The 24,210-nt window shown below is 40.1% G+C and overlaps 1 protein-coding gene across 1 annotated transcript in view; it reads right to left on the bottom strand.

Annotated features, from left to right (window-relative positions):
- Nucleotides 1-24,210, bottom strand: part of PRODH (proline dehydrogenase 1) — a 432,246-nt gene that overhangs the window by 247,454 nt on the left and 160,582 nt on the right. Inside the window, exons 5-6 of the mRNA XM_053702069.1 lie at nt 19,319-19,383; nt 4,715-4,831 (exon numbers count right to left, since the gene is read on the bottom strand). Of these exons, the coding sequence (XP_053558044.1) occupies nt 4,715-4,831; nt 19,319-19,383 (182 nt within the window). The remainder of the gene's footprint in view (nt 1-4,714; nt 4,832-19,318; nt 19,384-24,210) is intronic.

Below are 24,210 nucleotides of genomic sequence, written 5' to 3'. Positions count from 1 at the left end.
TCATTTTGAAAGCTGTGCAGCTTGTAGCTTGGCGCGCCTTTTCTCATAGCAGGGGTGGTCCTGCCTTGCCCACCACATGACCGGGTGTGGTCACACTTTCGTATTATCCTTCCTGACCGAGCTACCTGTCGGAGAAGTCGCTTGTTTTCTCTGTTTCCCTGGGTCTAGGAGGTGGTGAGTGCCCAAGTCATTGGGCGTATAAAGGTGCCGTTTTGTGACAAATTAAAAGATATTTTATTCTATGTCCTACTGTTGTTAGCGCAAGCTATGAAGGACTCTGATATGCTTGAGGGTACTGCCTCTATCCCTAATAGTAATACTGGTCTATATTGTGAGGAGGCCTTGGTGTGCCCACCCTCTAAACAATGTTCCATATGCATCAACAAGGATATTATGTCCAAGAAGGTTAACCCTTTTAGTACTTCGGAGCCACCCACCTCTGAGGACTCGCCGTCCTGTGAGGTGCATACCCATCAGTCATCTCCATTGTCACAAGCAGCTTCCCGTAGCAACGCCTGATCCTTTGCCTGGAGGGAGCCTTTAACCATTGGACTTTACCGTGCAGTTAAAAACGGCGGTGTCTGAGGCTCTTAGTGCTTTACCTCGCCCTGTCAAGCGCAAGCGAAAGGTTAAACATAGCTCTCTGGTCCAGGGGACATCCAATGATTTATTAGAATTGTCTGTCTTGCAAGTATCCCAGGATGGGTCACACGCTGAGTCTTCAGAGGGTGAAATTTCTGGATCAGAGTCTGCTACCTCTAGGTCTCTGGCTACGGAGGAGCCAGCCTTTAGGTTTAAGATTGAACACTTCCGTTTTCTTCTAAAGGAGGTTCTGTCGACACTAGAGGTTCCAGAGGTCAAGTTGCCTGATGAACCTTTGATCCCTAAATTAGACAGAGTGTATGAGGACAGGGTAGCGGCGCTAACTTTTCCTGTACCTGTAAAAATGGAGAACATTATTAAAAACGAGTGGGATAGAATTGGATCTTCCTTTTCCCCTTCGTCTGCCTTTAAAAAATATTCCCGGTCCCGGAATCTCATGCAGAACAAGAAGCCCGCTGAGAACAAGTCAACATAAAGGAGTGGCCCCCGATCGCTGGATTGTGTAGGGGGCAGACTGTCTCTGTTTTCAGATGCTTGGTTTAGGGAAATGCAGGATCCGTGGGTCCTGGAGGTCATAGCTCAGGGATACAAGATAGGTTTCAAATGTCATCCAAACAACGGCAGAGTTCTCCTCTCCAGCCTGTCTTCAAAGCCAGAAAAGAGGGAAGCCTTTCTGGGGTGCGTGCAGGATCTGTCATCAGGGGTCCGTGTCCCGGTTCCTATCGCAGAAAGAGGTTTGGGATACTATTCAAAACCTGTTCATAGTCCCAAAGAAGGAGGGAACTTTCCGCCCAATTCTGGACCTAAAGTGCTAAAGTTTCTAAATGTCCCCTCGTTCAAGATGGAGACAATAAGGTCCATCCTTCCTCTAGTTCAGGAAGGTCAGTTCATGACCACTATAGATCTGAAGGATGCCTACCTTCACGTGCCAATCCACAGGGACCACTTCCAGTTCCTAAGGTTTGCATTCCTGGATCAGCACTTCCAGATCATTGCTCTTCCGTTTGGTCTAGCTACTGCTCCAAGAATCTTCAAAGGTTCTAGGGGCTCTCCTGGCCGTCGCTAAAAAACCAAAGGTATAGCAGTAGCTCCCTACTTGGACGACATTTTGGCATTCAAGCACCATCCTTTGGTCTGGCGGAGGACCATTCTGTATCTCTTCTCTCTCTTCTTCGATCACATGTATGGAAGATAAACTTAGAGAAGAGTTCTCTTATTCCAAGAACCAGGGTAGAAATCCTAGGTACTATAATAGACTCAATATCTATGAGGATATTTCTAACCGACCAGAGACGCTGCAAGCTAGCTTTGGCATGCCTTGCCCTCCGGGTCTCCTTAAGGCCATCTGTGGCTTAGTGTATGGAGGTAATCGGTCTTATGGTGTCCAGCATGGACATAATTCCCTTTGCCAGGTTCCGTCTCAGACCATTACGGCTGTGCATGCTGAGACAGTGAAACGGCAATCATTTGGAACCGTCTCAACAGATGTGCATGAAGCCTGAAGATAAAACTTCAAGGCACGAACCACATCCAAATTATGTAGCAAACGTTCCTTCAAAGGAGGAGGATTAGGACACAAGAAAGGAACCACAATCTCTTGATTGATGTTGTGGTCTGAAACAACTTTAGGGAGGAACCCTAACTTAGTAAGTAGGACAGCCTTATCCAAATAGAAAACCAGATAAGGAGGCTCACATTGCAAAGCGGCAATCTTTGAAACTCTGCTCGCAGAAGCAATAGACAGTAGAAAAAGAACCTTCCAGGACAACAAATTAATGTCAATTGCATACACAGGCTCAAACGGAGCCCTCTGCAAAACCTTGAGAGCCAGATTCAGACTCCAAGGAGGAGTCGAAGATCTGAACACAGGTCTGATCCTAATCAAAACCTTAACAAAAGACTGAACATCTGGAAGCTCCGAGAGCCTCTTGTGCAGTAAAACAGACAAGGCTGAAATCTCTCCCCTCAGGGATCTAGCTGAAAGACCCTTCTCCCGTCCATTCTAGAGAAACAATAGAATCCTGGCAACCTTAACTTTATGCCAGGGAAATCCATGCTCTTCACACCAGAATAAGTAGGTTCTCCATACCTTATGATAGATGCGACGAGTAACTGGCATACGAGCTTGAATGAGAGTATCAATAACTCTCTCAGAAAACCCTCTCTTGGCTAGGACTATGTGTTCAATCTCCACGCAGTTAGCCTCAGAGAATCTAGATTTTGATGAACAAAAGTACCTTGTTCCAGCAGATCACTGCGACAAGATAACCTCCATTGAGGAGAAGATAACATCCTCACTAGATCCGCGAACCACATCCTTTGCAGCCACAATGGAGCAATCAGTATTACTGACGCCTGCCCCTGCTTGATGCGGGCTACTACCCGAGGAAGTGGTAATGGCGGAAAAGGGTAGATTAGACTGAACCTCAAAGGCACTGCTAATGCATCTATTAGCTCTGCCTGAGGATTCCTGGACCTCGACCCATATCTAGTTAGTTTGGTATTGAGACGAGACACCATCAAATCTATCTCCAGCGTCCCCCACATGCTGTATATCTCCGCAAACACTTCGGGATGGAGAGACCATATCAGAATCCTCCATAGCTTCCGCTAATAACAGTAGGACACAGAATAAATTATCTTTTTATTTCTCACAAAACGGCACCTTTATGCTCCCAAAGACCACCTCCTAGACCCAGGCAAACAGAGAACCAAAAGTCTTCTACGACAGCTAGCTCAGTCAGGAAAGAGAAAACGAAAGTGTGACCACACCCGGTCACGTGATACGCAAGACAGAACAGTCCCTGCTATGAGAAAAAGTGTGCCAAGCTACAAGCTGCGCAGCGTTCAAAGTGAAAGTAAAAACCTGTGTGTTCCGTTACCACATAACAACAGTCTATGAGCCCAAAAAAACTCCACATAAAGCAGCATAAAATCAAAGTATCATTTGAGTAATCCCCACTGTTCAATAACCTCCCTCAGGAGGTATTAACCCAAGATTCTATTAAGATAAAAGGAGCCACACTGTGACCCTGTCTTCTAGCGTTTTCAACATATGTAAAAATTGAAACGATCATACCAGAATCCATGATGTGGAACAGAAACTCAGCCTCTCAAGTGTGACAGTCTTGTAGCATTGCTCCTGACATGGGCTTGAGTGAAGAAAAAGCAGACAGTGACAATTGTCAACATTGATTGCTTAAGGAGCTGTTAGCAGGCAGTCTGGATGGGTTTGCAAGAAGGCTCTCCCTGCATCTCCAGACTAACTTTCGTCAATGCTCTCACTGAGAGGCTGACAAGACTACTTAAAACTCCAGTACCATATCAAAGGGCAGATACCCCTCTTCTGAGGAACAACTCCAACATTTTCTGACACTTCTCTGCCATCCTCCTGTGACGAAAGGTAAATAATGAGTGGGGGATGGGGGGAAGTGGGAGAGGTATTTAAGCCTTTGGCTGGGGTGTCTTTGCCTCCTCCTGGTGGCCAGGTTCAGTATTTCCCAACAGTAAGGAATGAAGCTGTGGGCTCTCCTTATGTTAAGAAGGAAAATGTATGAGAAATTGCTCCTTTAGATTTATTTTTGTAAGCAATTAGTTTTTTTGACACTACAACCCATTAAAGTTGAATTTGCAGGGAAATCAGATGTCCATATTTTAGCAATTTCTATACACACGTTTCGTTATCTTATCTCTGTCATATACAAATACCCAAAACTTAGAGAGCATAATTGAAAATTAACATTTTATTACTTATCGCTCATTCAGTGGGACTGTAATTTTGTTTGCTGGCTTTGTTTAAATATATCTTTATAGCCAATACTTAAGAATTGAAATTTTCAGGATAGGTGGGGATACAGCTGGCAAAAGCAGCTATTTCACATGCCAAAATAAAAATAAACTATATGTTTGTACACAATTTAATACACCCCAGCAGGTAAAATGGATCATTGGGAAATACTAAAGGGGATATTTTTTGGGAGTACCAGGATTAACACACTTCTAAAGCTCCAGAATTCAACACACAAACTTCCATAAAAATACAGAGAAGCAGGAAGGTGGATGCAGAGACTGAGCTGGAGGATAGGTGCAAAGATTTCTTAGGATTTCTTACTTGTAATTTTTCAAGTTCCAGCTCAATTTCAACGGCAGCTAGTCCAGCTTGGCCCTGTTCCGCAGCTAGCTGGTGGAAGAATCTTCGCCACTTCATGAGCACTTCCGAAAACTGCAGCTGAAGAGGAAGAAAAAGGAGGGGTGGAATAAATACATTGTTACACTGTGACAAATATGCACCATCTCATTGATTTTATGTTACTTTAGCTCTTTCCTTGCTTTCTTTAGCTTCTAGGACAACATGTGCACATTGTGTATTAATGGCTTTAATATGTTTTAAGATGATATAGCAATAGATATAACAAGCTAAAAGAAGCAGCATATTATGAGAAGACAAAAAGAAGTAATGCTGAATTAAAGAGCTCATTTAGGCCAAATTATTTTTTAATGCAAATGTTAAATTACTTTGATTGCTACAGGGTATGTTTGGATCATTAATTCAGACTATGATTGAACACCACAGCTATTATATAGAAACAAACTATGTGCCTATTTTTTATGTGGGCGCAGTTGTTTTCCCATTAGCAAATATAAGTCAGAGAAAGGATTGCAGAGCTATGTCAGTGAGAATTCAATAAGGATCCAAATAGATTACAGAATAATTATATGAAATTTATTTTGCGGAAAACAAGAATTCTGAAAACTGAAAGACTGAAAATTGCTTGCCCGTGGCAACTGTATTATTTTATTTGTTCTTCATAAAACTTCAAGGGGCACTGGGATGACTTAAAAGTTGAATCCTATAAAAGCTATTTGTAGATAAGTCAAAGCCATAAAAAAAGTTTAAAATGTATTTGGTGGATTCTGCAGCTTTTTTTTTTTTTTTTTTTTATTGTGGAGGCCGCAGTTATCAACAGTGACTACTTTTTCACAAGTTGTATGTGCAGAGACCATAATAGTGCACCATATAAACAGAAACAAAACATGAAGATAAAAACCCATTTTGGTAAATAATTAGAGAGTAAAGAAAACGGTAGAGGTGCCAATTACAGTTTATAATAGTAATAAAAAAAACTCCCCAAAGTCCAAAAAAAAGTTTTTTTAAAATTTAAAAGTGATTATTTCTTATATAAAATGCAGTGAGCTATTCCTTTTCTCAGCGTCATCCCGGCAGAAGCTTCAGATTTACACAAAACAAGAATTCAAAAAACGTGTTCCATTGGCAGAATACGTAACTTTATTGGTCCCTATAAAGAAATACATCAAGTACTCACAAGTAAATTGCACTAATAGGTGCTAGGTGGCTAATCTGGAAGTATTGGCAGCATCACAGAAAGCTGAACACCAGTAATCTCAGGCTCCTACCACTCATTACAAAGGGTTAATCAATCTTGTGCCTTAAAAACACTAAGTAAAAAAGCGGTAAAAGTGCAGAATAATGTGAGGACTTGATGAGCCTGTTTTTATTTAATATTCTATTGTTAAATAATATTCTGCACTTTACCCACCTGTGAGGGGCTACTTTACTTGTAGTGATTTGTTTTAAGTTTATATGGTGATTACTAGATTTCTAAGACTGATTAACCCATTGGGTTAAGTGGAAGAGGAGTTTTAGATTATCTATGTTCAGCTAGCAGATTGGTACTTGGCCCATTAATTGCACTTTACGTGTGACTGATTTATTAATTTATAGGGACCATAGAAGGTGCTTGTCAAAGTAAGATATTATTCCACTGGAACTCTCTTTTTGTTTAGTAATAGACTTTTATGTAGCACATTTATATTACTGAAAACCAGAAAACTATGTTTCATACACAAATCTAGTACACACAACATAAAACGCATATAAGCATTTCAAGAAAGAACATACATTGAAAGTTTAAATTATAACACTTTTGCCGCTTCTTCCCATTTACATATGGCAGAGAGCAGCAGAAGACGGCCAGTGATGGTCAGGTATGTGTTTATGCCACTGCTTACTGGCTTAGTGCATTCTCTTGTGCCTGAATATAACTATGTACAGCACTTGTGGGGGTTATACATAGTTATCAGTGCAGGTATAGGCAGCACTTGTGGGGGTTATACAGAGGTATCAGTGCACAGTTAGGCAGCACTTGTGGGGGTTATACAGAGTAATCAGTGCACATTTAGGCAGCATTTGTGGGGTTATACAGAGTTATCAGTGCAGGTTTAGGCAGCACTTGTGGTGTTATACAGAGTTATCAGTGCAGGTTTAGGCAGCACTTGTGGGGGTTATACAAACTTATCAGTGCACAGTTATTCAGCACTTGTGGGGTTATACAGAGTTATCAGTGCACAGTTATTCAGCACTTGTGGGCTTATACAGAGTTATCAGTGCACAGTTAGGCAGTACTTGTGGGGGTTATAAAGAGTTATCAGTGCCCAGTTAGGCAGCACTTGTGGGCTTATACAGAGTTATCAGTGCACAGTTAGGCAGTACTTGTGGGGGTTATACAGAGTTATCAGTGCACAGTTAGGCAGTACTTGTGGGGGTTATACAGAGTTATCAGTGCACATTTAGGCAGTACTTGTGGGGGTTATACAGAGTTATCAGTGCCCAGTTAGGCAGCACTTGTGGGGGTTATAAAGAGTTATCAGTGCACAGTTAGGCAGCACTTGTGGGGTTATACAGAGTTATCAGTGCACATTTAGGCAGCACTTGTGGGGTTATACAGAGTTATCAGTGCATGTTTAAGGCAGCACTTGTGGGGGTTATACAGAGTTATCAGTGCACATTTAGGCAGCACTTGTGGGGGTTATACAGAGTTATCAGTGCACATTTAGGCAGCACTTGTGGGGGTTATACAGAGTTATCAGTGCACATTTAGGCAGCACTTGTGGGGGTTATACAGAGTTATCAGTGCAGGTTTAGGCAGCACTTGTGGGGGTTATACAGAGTTATTAGTGCAGGTTTAGGCAGCACTTGTGGGGGTTATACAGAGTTATCAGTGCACATTTAGGCAGCACTTGTGGGGGTTATACAGAGTTATCAGTGCACATTTAGGCAGCACTTGTGGGGGTTATACAGAGTTATCAGTGCAGGTTTAGGCAGCACTTGTGGGGGTTATACAGAGTTATTAGTGCAGGTTTAGGCAGCACTTGTGGGGGTTATACAGAGTTATCAGTGCACATTTAGGCAGCACTTGTGGGGTTTATATAGAGTTATCATTGCACATTTAGGCCGCACTTGTGGGGTTATACAGAGTTATCAGTGCACATTTAGGCAGCACTTGTGGGGGTTATACAGAGTTATCAGTGCACATTTAGGCAGCACTTGTGGGGGTTATACAGAGTTATCAGTGCAGGTTTAGGCAGCACTTGTGGGGGTTATACAGAGTTATTAGTGCACATTTAGGCAGCACTTGTGGGGGTTATACAGATTTATCAGTGCACATTTAGGCAGCACTTGTGGGGGTTATACAGAGTTATCAGTGCAGGTTTAGGCAGCACTTGTGGGGGTTATACAGAGTTATTAGTGCACATTTAGGCAGCACTTGTGAGGGTTATACAGAGTTATCAGTGCACATTTAGGCAGCACTTGTGGGGGTTATACAGAGTTATTAGTGCACATTTAGGCAGCACTTGTGGGGCTATACAGAGTTATTAGTGCACATTTAGGCAGCACTTGTGGGGGTTATACAGAGTTATCAGTGCAGGTTTAGGCAGCACTTGTGGGGGTTATACAGAGTTATCAGTGCAGGTTTAGGCAGCACTTGTGGGGGTTATACAGAGTTATTAGTGCAGGTTTAGGCAGCACTTGTGGGGGTTATACAGAGTTATAAGTGCAGGTTTAGGCAGTACTTGTGGGGGTTATACAGAGTTATTAGTGCAGGTTTAGGCAGCACTTGTGGGGGTTATACAGAGTTATCAGTGCAGGTCTAGGCAGCACTTGTGGGGGTTATACAGAGTTATTAGTGCAGGTTTAGGCAGCACTTGTGGGGGTTATACAGAGTTATCAGTGCAGGTTTAGACTGTACTTGTGGGGTTTATACAGAGTTATCATTGCACATTTAGGCAGCACTTGTGGGGTTATACAGAGTTATCAGTGCACAGTTAGGCAGCACTTGTGGGGGTTATACAGAGTTATCAGTGCACAGTTAGGCAGCACTTGTGGGGGTTATACAGAGTTATCAGTGCAGGTTTAGGCAGTACTTGTGGGGGTTATACAGAGTTATCAGTGCACATTTAGGCAGCACTTGTGGGGGTTATACAGAGTTATCAGTGCACAGTTAGGCAGCACTTGTGGGGGTTATACAGAGTTATCAGTGCAGGTTTAGGCAGCACTTGTAAGGGTTATACAGAGTTATCAGTGCAGGTTTAGGCAGCACTTGTAAGGGTTATACAGAGTTATCAGTGCAGGTTTAGGCAGCACTTGTGAGGGTTATACAGAGTTATCAGTGCAGGTTTAGACTGTACTTGTGGGGTTTATACAGAGTTATCATTGCACATTTAGGCAGCACTTGTGGGGTTATACAGAGTTATCAGTGCACATTTAGGCAGCACTTGTGGGGGTTATACAGAGTTATCAGTGCACAGTTAGGCAGCACTTGTGGGGGTTATACAGGGTTATCAGTGCACATTTATATAGAGTTATCAGTGCACATTTAGGCAGCACTGCCCATCAGTCTCAAAAACAAAACCAATTATACTTCTCAACCATAAAGAAAGAGAAGTAGCTGAATCTTTCTGACCTTTACGTTTCCCAGAGAAACAAACAAACATGGCAGAAGACTGGCTAAAATCCTTAGTCGTCTGTAAATAAAATTTTCAAGCATGCACAACCTCCAAGTTGTGCAAGAAACGTTTTTCATAATAGAATAACTATGACAAAGATAGTGAACAACAATTTACTGAGTAAAATTTTCAGTAAGTACTCTGGCTTTCAATACCAGGGCAGCAACCTGTTAGGAAAACGCAGCGAAGCCCACTTCACAAGTTCCTAACCACCAAAAAGCCACCACTACCCTACTGAAGAGACTAACGTGGAGTACGGCTAGACCCGATCTTGAGAGGAAAGATCAGAGCAAACCTTCTCTGGCTTCAAAATAATAAAATCTTGATTGAAGTATCAGACACCAAAAATGTACCTCCTCCTTGCACCGAAGGCAAAGAGAATGACTAGGGATTGTGGGAAGGGAAGTGACATATAACAGCTTTGCTGTGGTGCTCTTTGCCTCCTCCTGCTATCCAGGAGTGATATTCCCAACAGTAATTGATGATTCCGCAGACTCACCGTGTCTTAAGAAAGAAAGTCAATTGGTTTATCTGTAACCTAACAATTTAATTAATCCACAAAGTGTAAACTATTCTTGAACGCTGCTAGTGACTAATTTAGTGAATGGATTTTGAGGCAATCAAAGAGTCTACTCAACAAAACAGTGATGTGTAATACAGATGAAGTGGTTAATTGCTGTAGTATTACTTTGTGTCTATTAAATCAACAAAGTGGCACTGATGTACTGTATACATAGACAAAAGAAGCAAGTCTAAGCCACTTAAATTACAAGTCTAATACACTTGTCAATATAGCTGAATTATACAAGTTTCTTTTATTCTTAACAGTGCAGATCGCTTGTAGTATTAAATTCCTCAAAACATATTAAACTTACAAATTATAATGTAAACATTCAGATAGGTTTGTGCTCCATTTACACAATTGTGTGTATATATATATATATATATATATATATATATATATATATATATATATATATATATATATATATCCCAAAGGTATTGCACTCCTATGCACAAAACAACAACTTTCGGGGTGCATATGTCAATAAAATGCCTTAGGTGGAATATGCTGACCTATTGGAACATGTCACGTAGCAAGAGGACGTGCACGTAGGCAACGCTTTCACAATTCAGGTGTTTGGAATTGTATCATTTGTGAAGGGTATAAATAAACTGTAGCTGGATTGTTTTTATACTTTCTTTTGTGGGACATCACACTGAGGATGAACTAACTTTGGGATTGTCTCTACTTTGGGAACATTGATAAAGGTGCTAGTACAGCAACGAAACGTCATGCAATCTCCCTTTGTTTTTTAAAATGAAACATTAAAAGCTAATTTTTACTTTGCTAAATACCGGTGAGTGCTGTCTATTCTTGAACTTGTATATATACTTTTCAGTTTATGTCTCTTATCTCTTATCAAATTTGCTTCATTCTCTTGCCATCTTTTGTTTAAGGAGCAGCAATACACTACTGAGAGCTAGCTGAACACATTTGTTGAGCCAATGACAAAAGACATATATGTAATCACCAATCAGAAGCCAGCTCCCAGAAGTGCATTGCTGCTCCTGAGCCTACCTAGGTATGTTTTTCAACAAAAGGCTACCAAGAGAATGAAGCAAATTACATAGAAGTAAATAGAAAAGTTGCTAAATCACAAAAGAAAAATGGTGGGTCTCATGTAGCTTTAAGAAGGACCACTTTAATAATTTTATAGCATTGCTTTAGAAAGTATATACATTCAAAGCTATGAAACATCAAGTGTAGGAGAAAAAAACATAAATTATGCTTACCTGATAATTTCCTTTTCATCTGATGGAAAGAGTCCACAACAGCTGCATTCATTACTTTTGGGAAATAAAAACCTGGCCACCAGGAGGAGGCAGACACACCCCAGCCAAAGGCTTAAATACTCCTCCCACGCCCCTCATCCCCCAGTAATTCTGCCAAAGAACAAGGAACAGTAGAAGAAATATCAGGGTGAAAGGTGCCAGAAGAATAATGACGACGCCCCACATAAAATTATGGGTGGGGAGCTGTGGACTCTTTCCATCTGAAGAAAAGAAAATTATCAGGTAAGCATAATTTATGTTTTTCTTCTTAAATGGAAAGAGTCCACAGCTGCATTTATTACTTTTGGGAAAACAATACCCAAGCTATAGAGGACACTGAATGCCAAGACGGGAGGGTACAATAGGCAGCCCATACTGAGGGCACCAGGCCTGAACCGCTACCCAATAAAAAAAAAAAAAAAAAACGCTTCATCCGAAGCTGAGAAAATATTAAGAGGAAAAGCCCCAAAGACACTGACTCGCAGTCAGTCCAGAAGCCAAACCAGAGACCGCAAACTGACTTGACTGAGCCAACAGTCCTCCAGGAGACACCGTCGCCCAACAGACGGTCCCCTACCGCTCATCCCCCACAAATGAAAGAGACACCAGCTGAAACCCCAAGGGGACAAAGCAAAGGAGAACCAGGGAAACCGAAAGGTCCCCTAATACAAAAAAGAACACCTCCAAGAGTGAGCCCAGCAAACAGAGACCCAAAGGGGCTCAAACAGGGGAAGAAGGCCACGCCTATACCAAGCGAAACCTGGGATAAGACCGGGTACAGAGACAGAAAAGACGTCTCTCCAACATCCTGCAAGCACGGAATGCAACTTAAGAGGCAAAGTCCTCCCAGTAACTGACCATAGAATACCAAAGCATTCACCATGAAAAAGTGTGTAATACACCCAGGTGAAAAACCCCAAGTTTGAGAACACAGAGTCCATAACAGGATGACACAGAGGGTACTAGCGAGGAGGAAGAGGCAGTCAAGCTAGAAACAGATCGCAAAAGCAACCCCCCCAGACAGAGGGCACGCTCCAGGCAACCTAAGTCGTCGGACCTACACAAAGGTCCCTAAAAAGGGAACACAAAACCTCAATCGAGGCCCTGAGAAGGGAAGTATACACTCAGAACCCGAAGGAAGTGTAAACCCTCTTCTGAAATCAATGGGGCAAGTTGAAAGTAAAATCTATACTCTAGCAGACTGAGCTAACATGATAGACTCAACAAGGCTCACACATCCAGAGGAGACTGCGACCTGAAAGCAGCGCCTTAGACCGCTCGGCCATCCTGACCTGCAGACCCACACCCAGCTGGACCAACCCAGCCTCAGGGATCCAAGACAGGGGAACAAAAAATCCCGAAACAGGTACAGGAACGAGTGTAAGGATAGCACAGCCATCCCCACAGAGTAAAAGTACAACCCGACTCTGAAAACGGACACCAAGGCCATAGACCTAAGGATCTATCAAAATAAAGGCCCAACAAGTCTGACTTGGAGCCAGCAAGACCCCAGGGGGAACCAATCCCACCTTTCCGCCTCCCATCCAGGAGAAGCCCCCAAGTCCCATCTCCATAGGGAGGAGAATATCTCCTAAAGGAAAGGGATGATGCCTAAGGGCAACAACTGTCCTCAAGGCCAGAAATCACCAACTAATGGGAAGATAAATTCCAAACACAAATGTCCTAGAAAAGGACCCACCTAAAAGTAGCTTGTCAAGCAGAGGCACAGCCAACCCATTCACCTGCAGAGCAGGGAATCCATGGGAACACTGGCACGCTGACCAGGGGAATGCAACCCAAAGGCGCACCAGTAATTGGACATCCAGCGCCAGCAGCTGGGTTTGAACCAACAACCCTTGAGGCGCAAGCCACACAGATAGCCACCAGAGGTCATGGGCTACTCTGTGGCAAAGAGTAAAAAATACTCCGAAAACCTGGCCAACCATGACCAGGTTAGGTAGATGGACCAAGGACATAGCCCAAGTTCCCACTACTGTGGAACACCCCGACAAGCCCTGAGATCCAAGATTCCAAAACCACCTAAGACTGGGTCAGGAAAAATGCCAAGCAAAGCTTCAGCAACTAGAAGTCTCAGGAAGAAAAACAGGTCTGGGCACCTAATAGTTCAGGCAAACCTTACCCTAGAACTAAACACCCCAGCTGGCCAAAAAGCCAGACACAAGGGATATGGATGCATATCCTCCGGATAGCGAGAAGAACCCGAAAGCCCCGACCAAAGGAAGGAACCACCCCTAGCTAAAGTCTAACGCTCCAAGAAGCAAGGCTAGAAGTCGTATGAAGATACTTCTCAGAGCCTCAGGACAACTAAGGGATACCTCGAGGTAAAAAAAATCCTACTAGCAGGACTAGTCTCCCTATCACCTCCGCACAAGCAGAGGACACAAGGAAGAGAAAGGCACTAAGCCTACCCAGCTCCGGAAAAACCTGAGCTAAACAAAGTCCTCACAGGGAATAACCATCACCCGGAAACACAGATCCCTAAAAGGAGATCCAACTCACCCGGATACAATGGAAGAAGACCCAAAGGTCTCTTATAACTCAGACAGAGTACACGTTAAAGAGTAAGAGCTGTATCGAGATACACTATAAACAGCTTACGCATACACCTGCAAGGTGTCAAGAGCTTCAACTGGTTTCAAACTGCAAAACTTCCGCATTCTAAACAGCTATCCTGTACAAGCTGTTGGAAGAAGCCCAAAAAGGACAAATCCAGAGGCCTAAAAATGAAGGCCAAACCGCTCAACTGGAGGTTAAGCCCTCCAACTCTCCACTACATGGGGGAGGGAAAACTCCAAGTTCTGATTAAATAAGATGTCCGATAGAATGACGCAGCAGAAAAACTGCCTGGCCATCTATGACTGAAGACTATAAGGACTGAAACAATCTTTCCCACCTCACGGACCCACAGGTCCTCTTGAATGCTTAGTTGAACATGAAAAACAATGATAACCTGAGCATTCGGGCGCTTCTACCAGACAAGCCGAGCAGAACAGCGCCATGTGTCTGAAAAGCCGGAAGACCGAACGAACCCGACAAGACCAGCCTGCATCTAGGGTCCTAACTGGCAAGCGGCATAAATTCTCCCTCATAGGGGAAAAAATAGAAAACAAAAACTTTTTAACATAGGACTAACATGTCCAAAACAACTTCCGAAGAAGTAATAAAAAGAGTATCAATCCCAGAAGGTTCCCGAAGAAAACAAAAACAAATAAAAGACATCCCATCAGATATAAATAAAATATAAGGCTACCCGGAGGTTAACGCCCAAAAAGACACAGGTATACCCGCAGGACAAGCCAAACGGAGCCATATCTTTCAAAAACTGGGAAAGATCTCAAACAAATGACAATCAGGAGCTTACTTCATCCCCACATGTCTAATGAGGTGCACCATTCAAAATAGACTGAAAATCCCCGCATCTGGTAATGATAGGATCATTAAATAACTGAAAAACATGTCTGAGCAATACGCAAAGGCGCGCAATCCTGTAACGAAAGGCACAACACAACAGTAATTAGATTATCCGTGGACTCATCGTGTCATTAGAAAGAAACATTCACATTACAGTACATTGACGATAAATGGAAATGAAACGATCTTACCGGAATCTACTTCGTGACAGGAACACGGCCTTTCAAGTGTGACGAATAGTGGCATCGCCTCCGCCATGGACTTGAGAGAAGAAAGCAGGCAGCGGAGTTAGACAACGCCGATTGATTGAGGAGCTGTTAATATGAGTTGGGATGGTTTCACAGAAAGACTCTCCCTGCATCTCCGGACTCTAACTTTCATCCAAGCCCTCACTGAGAGACTGACAGGACTACTTAAAACTCCTGTTCCATGCCAAAGAGTACTACCCTCCATAAAAGACAAAAAACAAAAATTTAAAAATTCTGACACTTCTCTGCCATCCTCCTGGGACGAAAGGCAAATAATAACTGGGGGATGAGGGGAGTGGGAGGATTATTTAAGGTCTTTGGCTGGGGTGTTTTTGCCTCCACCTGGTTGCCAGGTTCTTATTTCCCAAAAGTAATGAATGCAGCTGGGGACTCTTTCCATTTAAGAAGAAAATTGATTGTAAAGATTGAGTTTATTTTTTCTTTACATCAAATGGGTCAATGCATAATACATCTTTACTGGATTATGCAATAAAGCTGGTTTGGTTTAGGAGCTGCTCCTATGAGGTTTGCAGGGCTAGAGAGGTCTTTGCAAGATTCATTAAAGAAAAATGTCATTGAAGTCCTTGTAGCTTTAAGGACCGTTGACTATATTTCTCACTGACAAACATAACAATGCAACACTTTATATGTATATTTATATTTCTTGCTGTGTGAAATATAAAATACAAATCTGCTGCTATACATAATCTACCAAAAAATGTAGACTTTAGACTTTGTATTTTATGTAGTATAGTGAAGAACAAAAATATTAGCTATTTATGTTAACATTACTTGAGCACATTCAACAGCTCTTCATTTTTTGTACTTTATTACAAGTTCAAATGTAATTTTTATTGCTCGAGTTATAATCCAGAGCAGTGTTTCTTAACCGCGGACCTCAAGTGCCCCCCCCCCCAACTGGCCAGATTTTCATTATAGCTGAACCAGAACACAGGTGAAATAATCAGCTGATATTCACAAGGGAAGCCAGCACCTCTCACCAAACTTTGGGGCATGGAAAAGGGCGAATAGCCAGATCCCAACATCACATTCCAAAATTCAAAACGATTTCCAGCCTCCAAATAGTAATTAAAAAACCTTTATTAACTTATACAGGGTCCATAATATAGCAACAACTGTTGTTGCTATATTATGGACTCTGTATAAGTTAATAAAGGTTTTTTAAATACTATTTGGAGGCTGGAAATCATTTTGAATTTTGAAATAATCAGCTGATCAGTAACCATAGTTACTAACCTGCTCTCACCCATAAGCGGACTATTTCACCTGTGCTCGAGTTCAGCTATAATGAAAATCTGGCCTGTTGGGGGGTACTTGAGGACCGCAGTTGAGAAACACTGGTCTAGAGCAGTGATGTGCTCCATGGTGGCACTCCAGATGTTCTATCTAAATCATGAAAGAAAATGTTGCAGTTTCCTATCTCTTTAACTCAGCCTCATTAGGATGCTTTGGTTAAAATATTCGGCCATCCCCTTGCAATACCAGATTTTGTGTTACTCTTTCCACTAGGGTGCACAAAAGATAACACACATTGTGCTTTACTTGTAATCTAGTCCAGTGTGTGATATTTGGAAAAAAGAATGACAAATAGTATTTTGTGCAGTAACAAAATGGAGCTAAAGTCGATCAAGTTGAGAGTGAACTTGCCTATGTGTTGACTTCCTGTTACCAGTTGTATAATATTATTATTACTTTACTATGCCTTCCCCACACAGATCACTATGTTTCTAGCTACCTAGAAAGCTGCACATGGTAACAGTGGCAACAAACTTGCCACTGCAGTAAATTGGCAGATTAAACTTGCACTACTTCTTCACAAACTGCTCAACTAATTTGTGAGGGAGCAGTGCAAGCAGTGTACATTTAATCTGCCAACTCACTGCAGATGCTAGTTTGTATCTGAGCACAGGAAAATACTGAACTGTGTAGGGAAGGAACAATAAAGTATCACACAGCTCATAATAGGAAGTTAACAGCTGCAATTATTTAATTAATATATAATGCAATAATGCTATTTAAGTCAATCTTTTTTGAAACAACATACTTTGATTTCTGACTACAGTGACCCTTTAAACTATGTTTTCTTAGTTGTATCTAAGAGAGGACATTTTAAAGTGTATTAGTTTTTAGAAGCAGAAAGGAATGGAAAGTGTTAAAGGGACATGAAACCCTAACTTTTTTCTTTAATAATTCGGATAGTGCATAACATTTTTTCCAATTTACTTTTATTATAAAATCTGCTTCATTCTCTTGTCATAAATTGTTGGAAGAAGCAGCAATGCACTACTGAGAGCAGCTAGTTCCCAATAGCATATTCCTGCTCCTGAGCCGACATAGGTATGCAACAAAGCTTACCAAGAAAATTAAGTTTAAAATTTCATGATTCAGAACTAACATGCAAGATTAACCCTTTTACTGTGGATGGCGACACATGGTCGTCATCCACTCAATGCATTCAAGGGACAGTAAAGTCATAATTAGATATTCATGATTTAGACCGAGCATACAATTTTACACAACTTTACAATTTACATCTATTATTTAATTTGCTTCCTTCTCTTGTTATACTTTACTGAAAGGTTTATCTAGGTAAGCTCAGGAGCAGCAAAGAACTTAGGTTTTATATATATATATATATATATATATATATATATATATATATATATACACACACACACCGATTGTCATTGGCTCACCCATGTGTTCAGTTAGAAACCAGTAGCGCATTGTTGCTCCTTCAACAAATGATACCAAGAGAATGAAACAAAAATTGATAATAGGAGTAAACTGAAAAGTTGTTTAAAATTTTATGTTCTACCTAAATCATGCAAGAAAATTTTTGGTTTCATGTCCCTTTAACTGCGGATGACTTCATCTGGGGGCGTTTTGGTGCCTATTACGGCCCCCTTCTGCAGTTAAAGGCCAATAAGTGGTGGCCAAGGGTTCCGCATCACTTGGAGACCAGAAAGTAGATAGAAGAACTTAAGGTTGCGGAATGGGGGTAAGTATTCAAACCCCTTGATCTCAGTTCCCTTAAGCCCTAACAACCTCCAAAACCCACCATTTAAAAGGCAATAACCTGGCAGGTAACTTGAGGGTATGTAATGCACACATTAATTAAAAAAAAAGTTAAAACACTTTTTTGTTAATAAGGGAGGTATCTAGGTACATATAAAAACCCATCAAAAGGGCCTAGAGAGCCCCAATACCCCTTATTTTAAAGACTTTAAAAAAAGTCCCTCTGTAGGTTTTAATAGATGATCACCTGACGTGAATAAATGTGCATTTGATTAGAGACTCATGGGAGATCCTACGTGCACATCAAAGTTATTTAACTATACCAAAAGTCCCCCATTTATAAGTGGTTAAAACCTTTTTTTTCCCCCCAGAGATTACAAAACCACACTTGTTTACAACCTTAACTATTAAATTTTTTTATACAAATATACACTTTTTATTGCACTGTTCTCATGTGCCACAATATATACATCAAATAATTGCATAGTGTGAATCTGCTGGGTCTGCAGAAAAAAAAAATATATGTGTTGGTTTCTCACAAAAAATGCCCTACAGTAAGGGTTAAATGTGTGCAACATCTAGAAATGTCTAAACAGCTCAGCATGGGGGTGGAAATGGATCAGCGGTTAAAGGGCTGGATTTATCATTGCTATTCTCCTATATTTTCCCCTAAAAATGTGCATGAGAAATAATGCCCCCTATTTCTCATTCAGTGGGAAGTGTTCAGTGCGGAATGGGGAGGTATAATATTGTTGGGGAACATTTTCTCTTCAGTCTGATTAGGGTGCTGCTGTAGCCTAGTGAGGTGTCCAGTTAAGTAAATGCTAAGACCATGGTATACTGTAGTGCTGAAACATGATGTCAATGAGCAGATGCAGCAGAAACTGTGTTAGTTTTTGGTGATGATATAAAGTATCAGGAGTAGTATGTTTGGCACAGTGTCTCTGGTAATCTACACTGGTTTTCAGTGCTGGGTCTGATCAGTTATCCATTTGTTGAACTAAGCTCTGATTGGTGACTTTTTCCAACATTAAAGAGCTATTCTAGTATAACAAATAAAATGCTTCAGTATGTTATTCCTTTATTCTACTGTGTTTAATCCCTACAAAGTAGTTATATACATAGCCAGAATTAATGTCCTGTGCCACTCTAGCTCAAGACATAGCAGGGAGCACATGTGTATTCTTCAGTCAGTCAGTCACCAACTTTTCCAGGAATGCAACTCTGGATATGCATTTAACCCTATTGAAGGAACTAAATACAGTAAAAGAAAGGATTTTTTTTTAAATAAAATCCTCTAACAATTTAGATTGTCCATTTAAAGAAGCAGATTTTATTCCATTTTAAATGCTTACCAAAAACTGTGGCCTTCCCAATGCCGTAAGTTTAATAGCAGAAAAACCATCATTCGAACATCCACCTATAATAGATACACACATTCAGTAGCTTTTGTTTCTCATATCATAATCAAATTATTTTAAGACACTCATGAGATCTTACTGAGCCCCTTTATACAACAAGGTATCAAACATAACCAAAAACCAATAAAAAAACATTTCTGTTGTGCCTTGTTTTTTTATTAAAGCTATAGATTTTGAAGATACACTTTACAGTTTCTTGATTTTTATAAAAGAAGACTATGAATTTGGCTTTAATATTTTGTCTTTTTAGTGTATTAAGGTTCATCTGGCCTCTTGTATACTATGACCCAAGTCCAAATAAATTGCAATTTAATTTAACTAAACTCCACCCGAGAATAAAATATAGAGTTTCCTGTTATTTAAAAGAAACTGTTTACCCAAAGCTCTGTGCACTTTAAATTCTCTGTGAAAATAAATTGAATACAAATAAATACCAGCTGGAATTCAAGTTCAAAACAGTCTCACTGTTTAAATGTACCATGCAAAAGCAGAAAAATATAGTTTAAATTTAAAAAAAAATAAACAGGTAATCTCACTGTAAACTGTAAATATATAAAAATGTGCATTCAAATACTTTCAATATATTATTGTAAAAAAATAAATAAAATAAAAATGTAAAAAACAATTTATGCTTTACTGATAAATTTCTTTCTTTCATGGTGGTGAGAGTCCATGAACCTTGACATGTGGGATTCAAGTCTTGACCACTAGGAGGCGGCAAAGATATCCCAAACACCAAGAGCTTTTGAACCCTCCCACCTCCCTGCATATCCCAGTCTGTCTATCCTATATAGCCGAGCAGAGGAGAATAAGAGAGACAGGAAAGAAAAGCAGGGTATAAAGAGGTACAAATAAAAAAAACTGCTGCCAATAATACATAGGAAAAAAAAAAAAAAAACTGTGCGGGCCTTGTGGGCTCTCACCACCATAAAAGAGAAATTTATCAGGTAAGCATAAATTATGTTTTTTTTTCATAAGGTGGTGAGAGTTCAAGAACCTTGACATGTGGAATTTAATACCTAAGCTGTAGAGTAAATGTGAAAATTGGTGGAACAAAAAGAATAAGACAGTTCCTATTTGCTAGCCACTGTGGCCTCTGCCAAAAGCCAACTCCGAAGAGGCGATGATAAAAAAATGATAACATTTAGTAAACGTATGTAATGAAGAACACGTTGCACCCATGCAAATCTGTTCAACAGAAGCCTCATTCTTAAAAGTCCAGGAAGCAGAGACTGATCTAGTAGAATGGGTTGTATTTTTAGGGGCAACTTTCCCACCACCAAGTAAGCTTTGTGAATTACTTGTTTCAGCCAAGAGGCTAAAGTGAAAGCTGTAGTATTTTTACCCATTACAAGTACCCGAGAAATAGACAGAGTTTTCAGCATTGGAACATAAGAAAGAAACAACAATCTCCTGATTCAGGTTTTTAGACGTTACTACTTTAGGAAGAAAACAATATTGCGCTCTTAATACAGCATTATCAATAAGGTAAGGAGATCCACAAAAGAAGGTAGCTGTTTCAGAAACTCTCTGGAGGATTGCTGTACTCAGTTTCTCTGGTTAAGTATATATTTTGACCACTTAGGTAGTTAGAGTAACAAAAGGGGTTAGAGTAACCAAGGGTGAATATAAATCTTTTACATATTTTTATCTTTGACATTCCTACACATTCTAAATTAAAATGTTTTTCAGTGTACATCTTGCCATATATGTTTTCATCACTGTAGCAGCCATTTCAGGGATCATATAGCTGTGGCAAATGTGAGATCTTATTAATTTAGAAGCTCATATTTGAGTTCTGGAGGAAGGAATTGCAACACTGCCTGATATTTAGACACTTGAAAGGGAATACATATGTCTGAGCAGGTTCTTCCTGGTTCTAGCAGTGGAATGGAGGTGATTCAGATTGAGAGACTCAGGGAAGTAGCTGGGTCACAGTTAGAAGAGGAAGTAGGAGTAAGAGTTAGAGGCAGACCAGTTTTGAGCTGTCACACCCCAATAGATTTTCCAGATTGAGTGAAGATGTTGGGGAGGCTGTTCAGCCTAATATAGTGAACAGTCCTTCAATCATGGAAAAAGAAGCGCATACAAGTATGGATCTGAGAAAGATGTTTGTTGTAGGAGGTGACCATTATTGGGAAGGTTGATAGGATATTTTGTTATCCAGATCCCTTAAATAGAACAGTTTTCTGTCTTCAGGAGCTTGAGTTAGGCATATTGTGGAGCATATAGATGCATTGTTAGAGGGATCAGGGGATGATTCTGCTGACAGGTTCCATATTGGCACTAATGAAGGAATCAGTGTCCTAAAAAATCAGTCAGGGAGTTAGGTAGCAAGCTTTAAGCAAGAACCTCAAAGGTAGTATTTTCTGAGATAGAACTAGTGCCATGTACTATTCTAGTAAGGCAGAAGAATGAGTTATGGACAGTTAATACCTGATTAAAAACATGATGTAAAAATTAGGGATTGGATTTTTTAGAGCGCTGGGCTGACTTTTGTACAATTTCTACAGGATGGATTGCACCAAAATGACATAAGTGCAGGTGTGTTGGGGAGAGGATGTTAGCACATTTAGAGAATCTTTTAAACTAGGGAGGGGGGGGTGTAGGTCAGTCCACACATAAAAGAACAGATAAGTCAGTATGTAAATATGACACACCTAGAATATCTCAAATAATGAATGACAGAAGGGTACACTTAGAAAATGTCTAATTATAAAGTTTGGAGGAAAATGCACCAAGTAGCAGAAGAAAGCACATTCAAATTATATGTATGACAGCAAATGCAAGATACATGACATGTAAAATGGGGTAACTGAAGTCATTACCTGCAGAAGAGGATTATGATATCAGTATAACTAAAACCTGGTAGATGATTTACATTACTGAGCAGTTAACTCAGAGGGTTATACTTTATTTAGGAGGGACCGGAGTAATAAAAGGGAAGGATAAATTTGCATGTATATTAAATCTGAACTTAAACCTACAATAAGGGAATATATTTATGATAAAACAGGTAATAATGTAGAGACACTGTGGGTTTAAATAAAGAGTGGGAGGAGAAATACTAAAAAAAAAAAAAAAAATGTAACAAGCTACAAGCCTCCCATCATAAGTGACATGGATGAAACTCAACTGCTAAAGCAAAACCGAAAAGGCTGCTAATAATACTAGTGCTGTAATTATACAGAGATTTTATTTACACTGAAATAAACTGGGCCAATGAAACTAGCAATACAGCTAAGGGACATAGATTTTTAAATACTCCTAAAGATAATATCATGTCACAATTAATAGAGGAGCCAACTAGGAAAAAAGCTATATTGGATTTAATGCTATCAAACAATATAGAAATAATACCAAACATAAAAGTCAAAGAACATTTGGTTAACAGTGATCAAAACACAGTCATGTTTGAAATCCCTTTCCACAAACAGTGTTACAATACAAGGGTTCAACCAAGACTTGCAATTTACTTCTATTATCTGTGACAGGGAGAAGGCGGAGGTATTAAACAAGTTCTTTTCTTCAGTGTACACAAGAGCGGAACCTCTGTGAGATACATTGAAACAAAGTAAACATACAAGCCTATACTAATAACTGGGTTCTCTCTAGAGGATATTGTCAAAAAAAAAAAAAAAAAAGGATAATTGTGTAAATTAAATTCCTGGTCCAGATGGAATACACCCGAGGATTAAGATAACTTTTAAAGCCAAAACACTACTCTTAATTTTTCAAAGTTCATTATCCTCAGGGATAGAACCCCAGGACTGGCGTCAAGCTGATGTGGTGCCACTTTTTAAAAAGGAAAGCAGGGCTGACCCAGAAAGCCAGTTAGTCGGACATTGGTAGTGGGGAAGATACTTGTAGGGATAAAAAGGAATTATATTCATAAGTATATACAGAACATTTAACAAGATTATACATTTAAATCAGCATGGTTTTATGAGAAATAGATCATGTCAAACTAATCTGTCAAACTAATCTAATTAGATTCTATGAGGATGCAAGTGAAAATTATAGCAAAGTGGGGAATCAGTTGAGATATATTTGGATTTTGCAAGGCTTTTTGATACAGTGCCACATGAGACATTATTGTAAAAAAATTAAAGGGACTGGGGAATAGCTGAAAATTTTATCTCATGGATAATTAACTGGTTAAAAGACAGAGAGCATAGAGTGCTAGTAAATGTATCATACTCAGATTGGACAAAGGAAATTTAGTGGTGTCCCCCAGGAATCAGTACTGGGCGCTGTTCTTTTTAATATTTTTATTAATGACTTGGAGCAAGGATTACATTGCAGCATCTCTATTTTTGCTGATGATACAAAGTAGTGTAAGGTCATTAGGTCAGCACAGGATGAAACTGCTTTTCAAGGGGATCTACAAAATTTGGAAGAATGGACTGGTAAATGGAAAATGAGATTTAATACTGGAAAAAGTAAAGTTCTACATTTTGGAAGTGAAAATAAGCAGGCATCCTATTATATAAATGGGACTAGATTTAGCAAAACAGAAGAGGAAAGGGATTTGGGCGTACTTTTAGATAACAAGCTAAAATGGGTACACAATACAGAGAAGCGGCTTTTAAAGCTAATAAGATACTAGCATGTATTAAAAGATGCGTTGCTGCAAGGGAAGAAAAAATAATTCTGTCACTATATAAATCCCCGGTAAGACCTCAACTTGAGTGCAGTTCTGGTGTCAAAACTTAACAAATCTGTCTCTTTTCTCTAGAAAAAAGGCGCTTGGGAGGTGATATGATTACTTTACATAAATATATTCAAGGTCCATAAACAGAGTTGGTAGAAGCTCTGTTTATTCA

This window comes from Bombina bombina, chromosome 2 (genome assembly GCF_027579735.1).
Source record: "Bombina bombina isolate aBomBom1 chromosome 2, aBomBom1.pri, whole genome shotgun sequence".
NCBI lineage: Eukaryota > Metazoa > Chordata > Amphibia > Anura > Bombinatoridae > Bombina > Bombina bombina.
The sequence above is the reverse complement of the archived record's forward strand: the minus strand, read 5'-3'. Positions and strand labels throughout refer to the sequence as shown.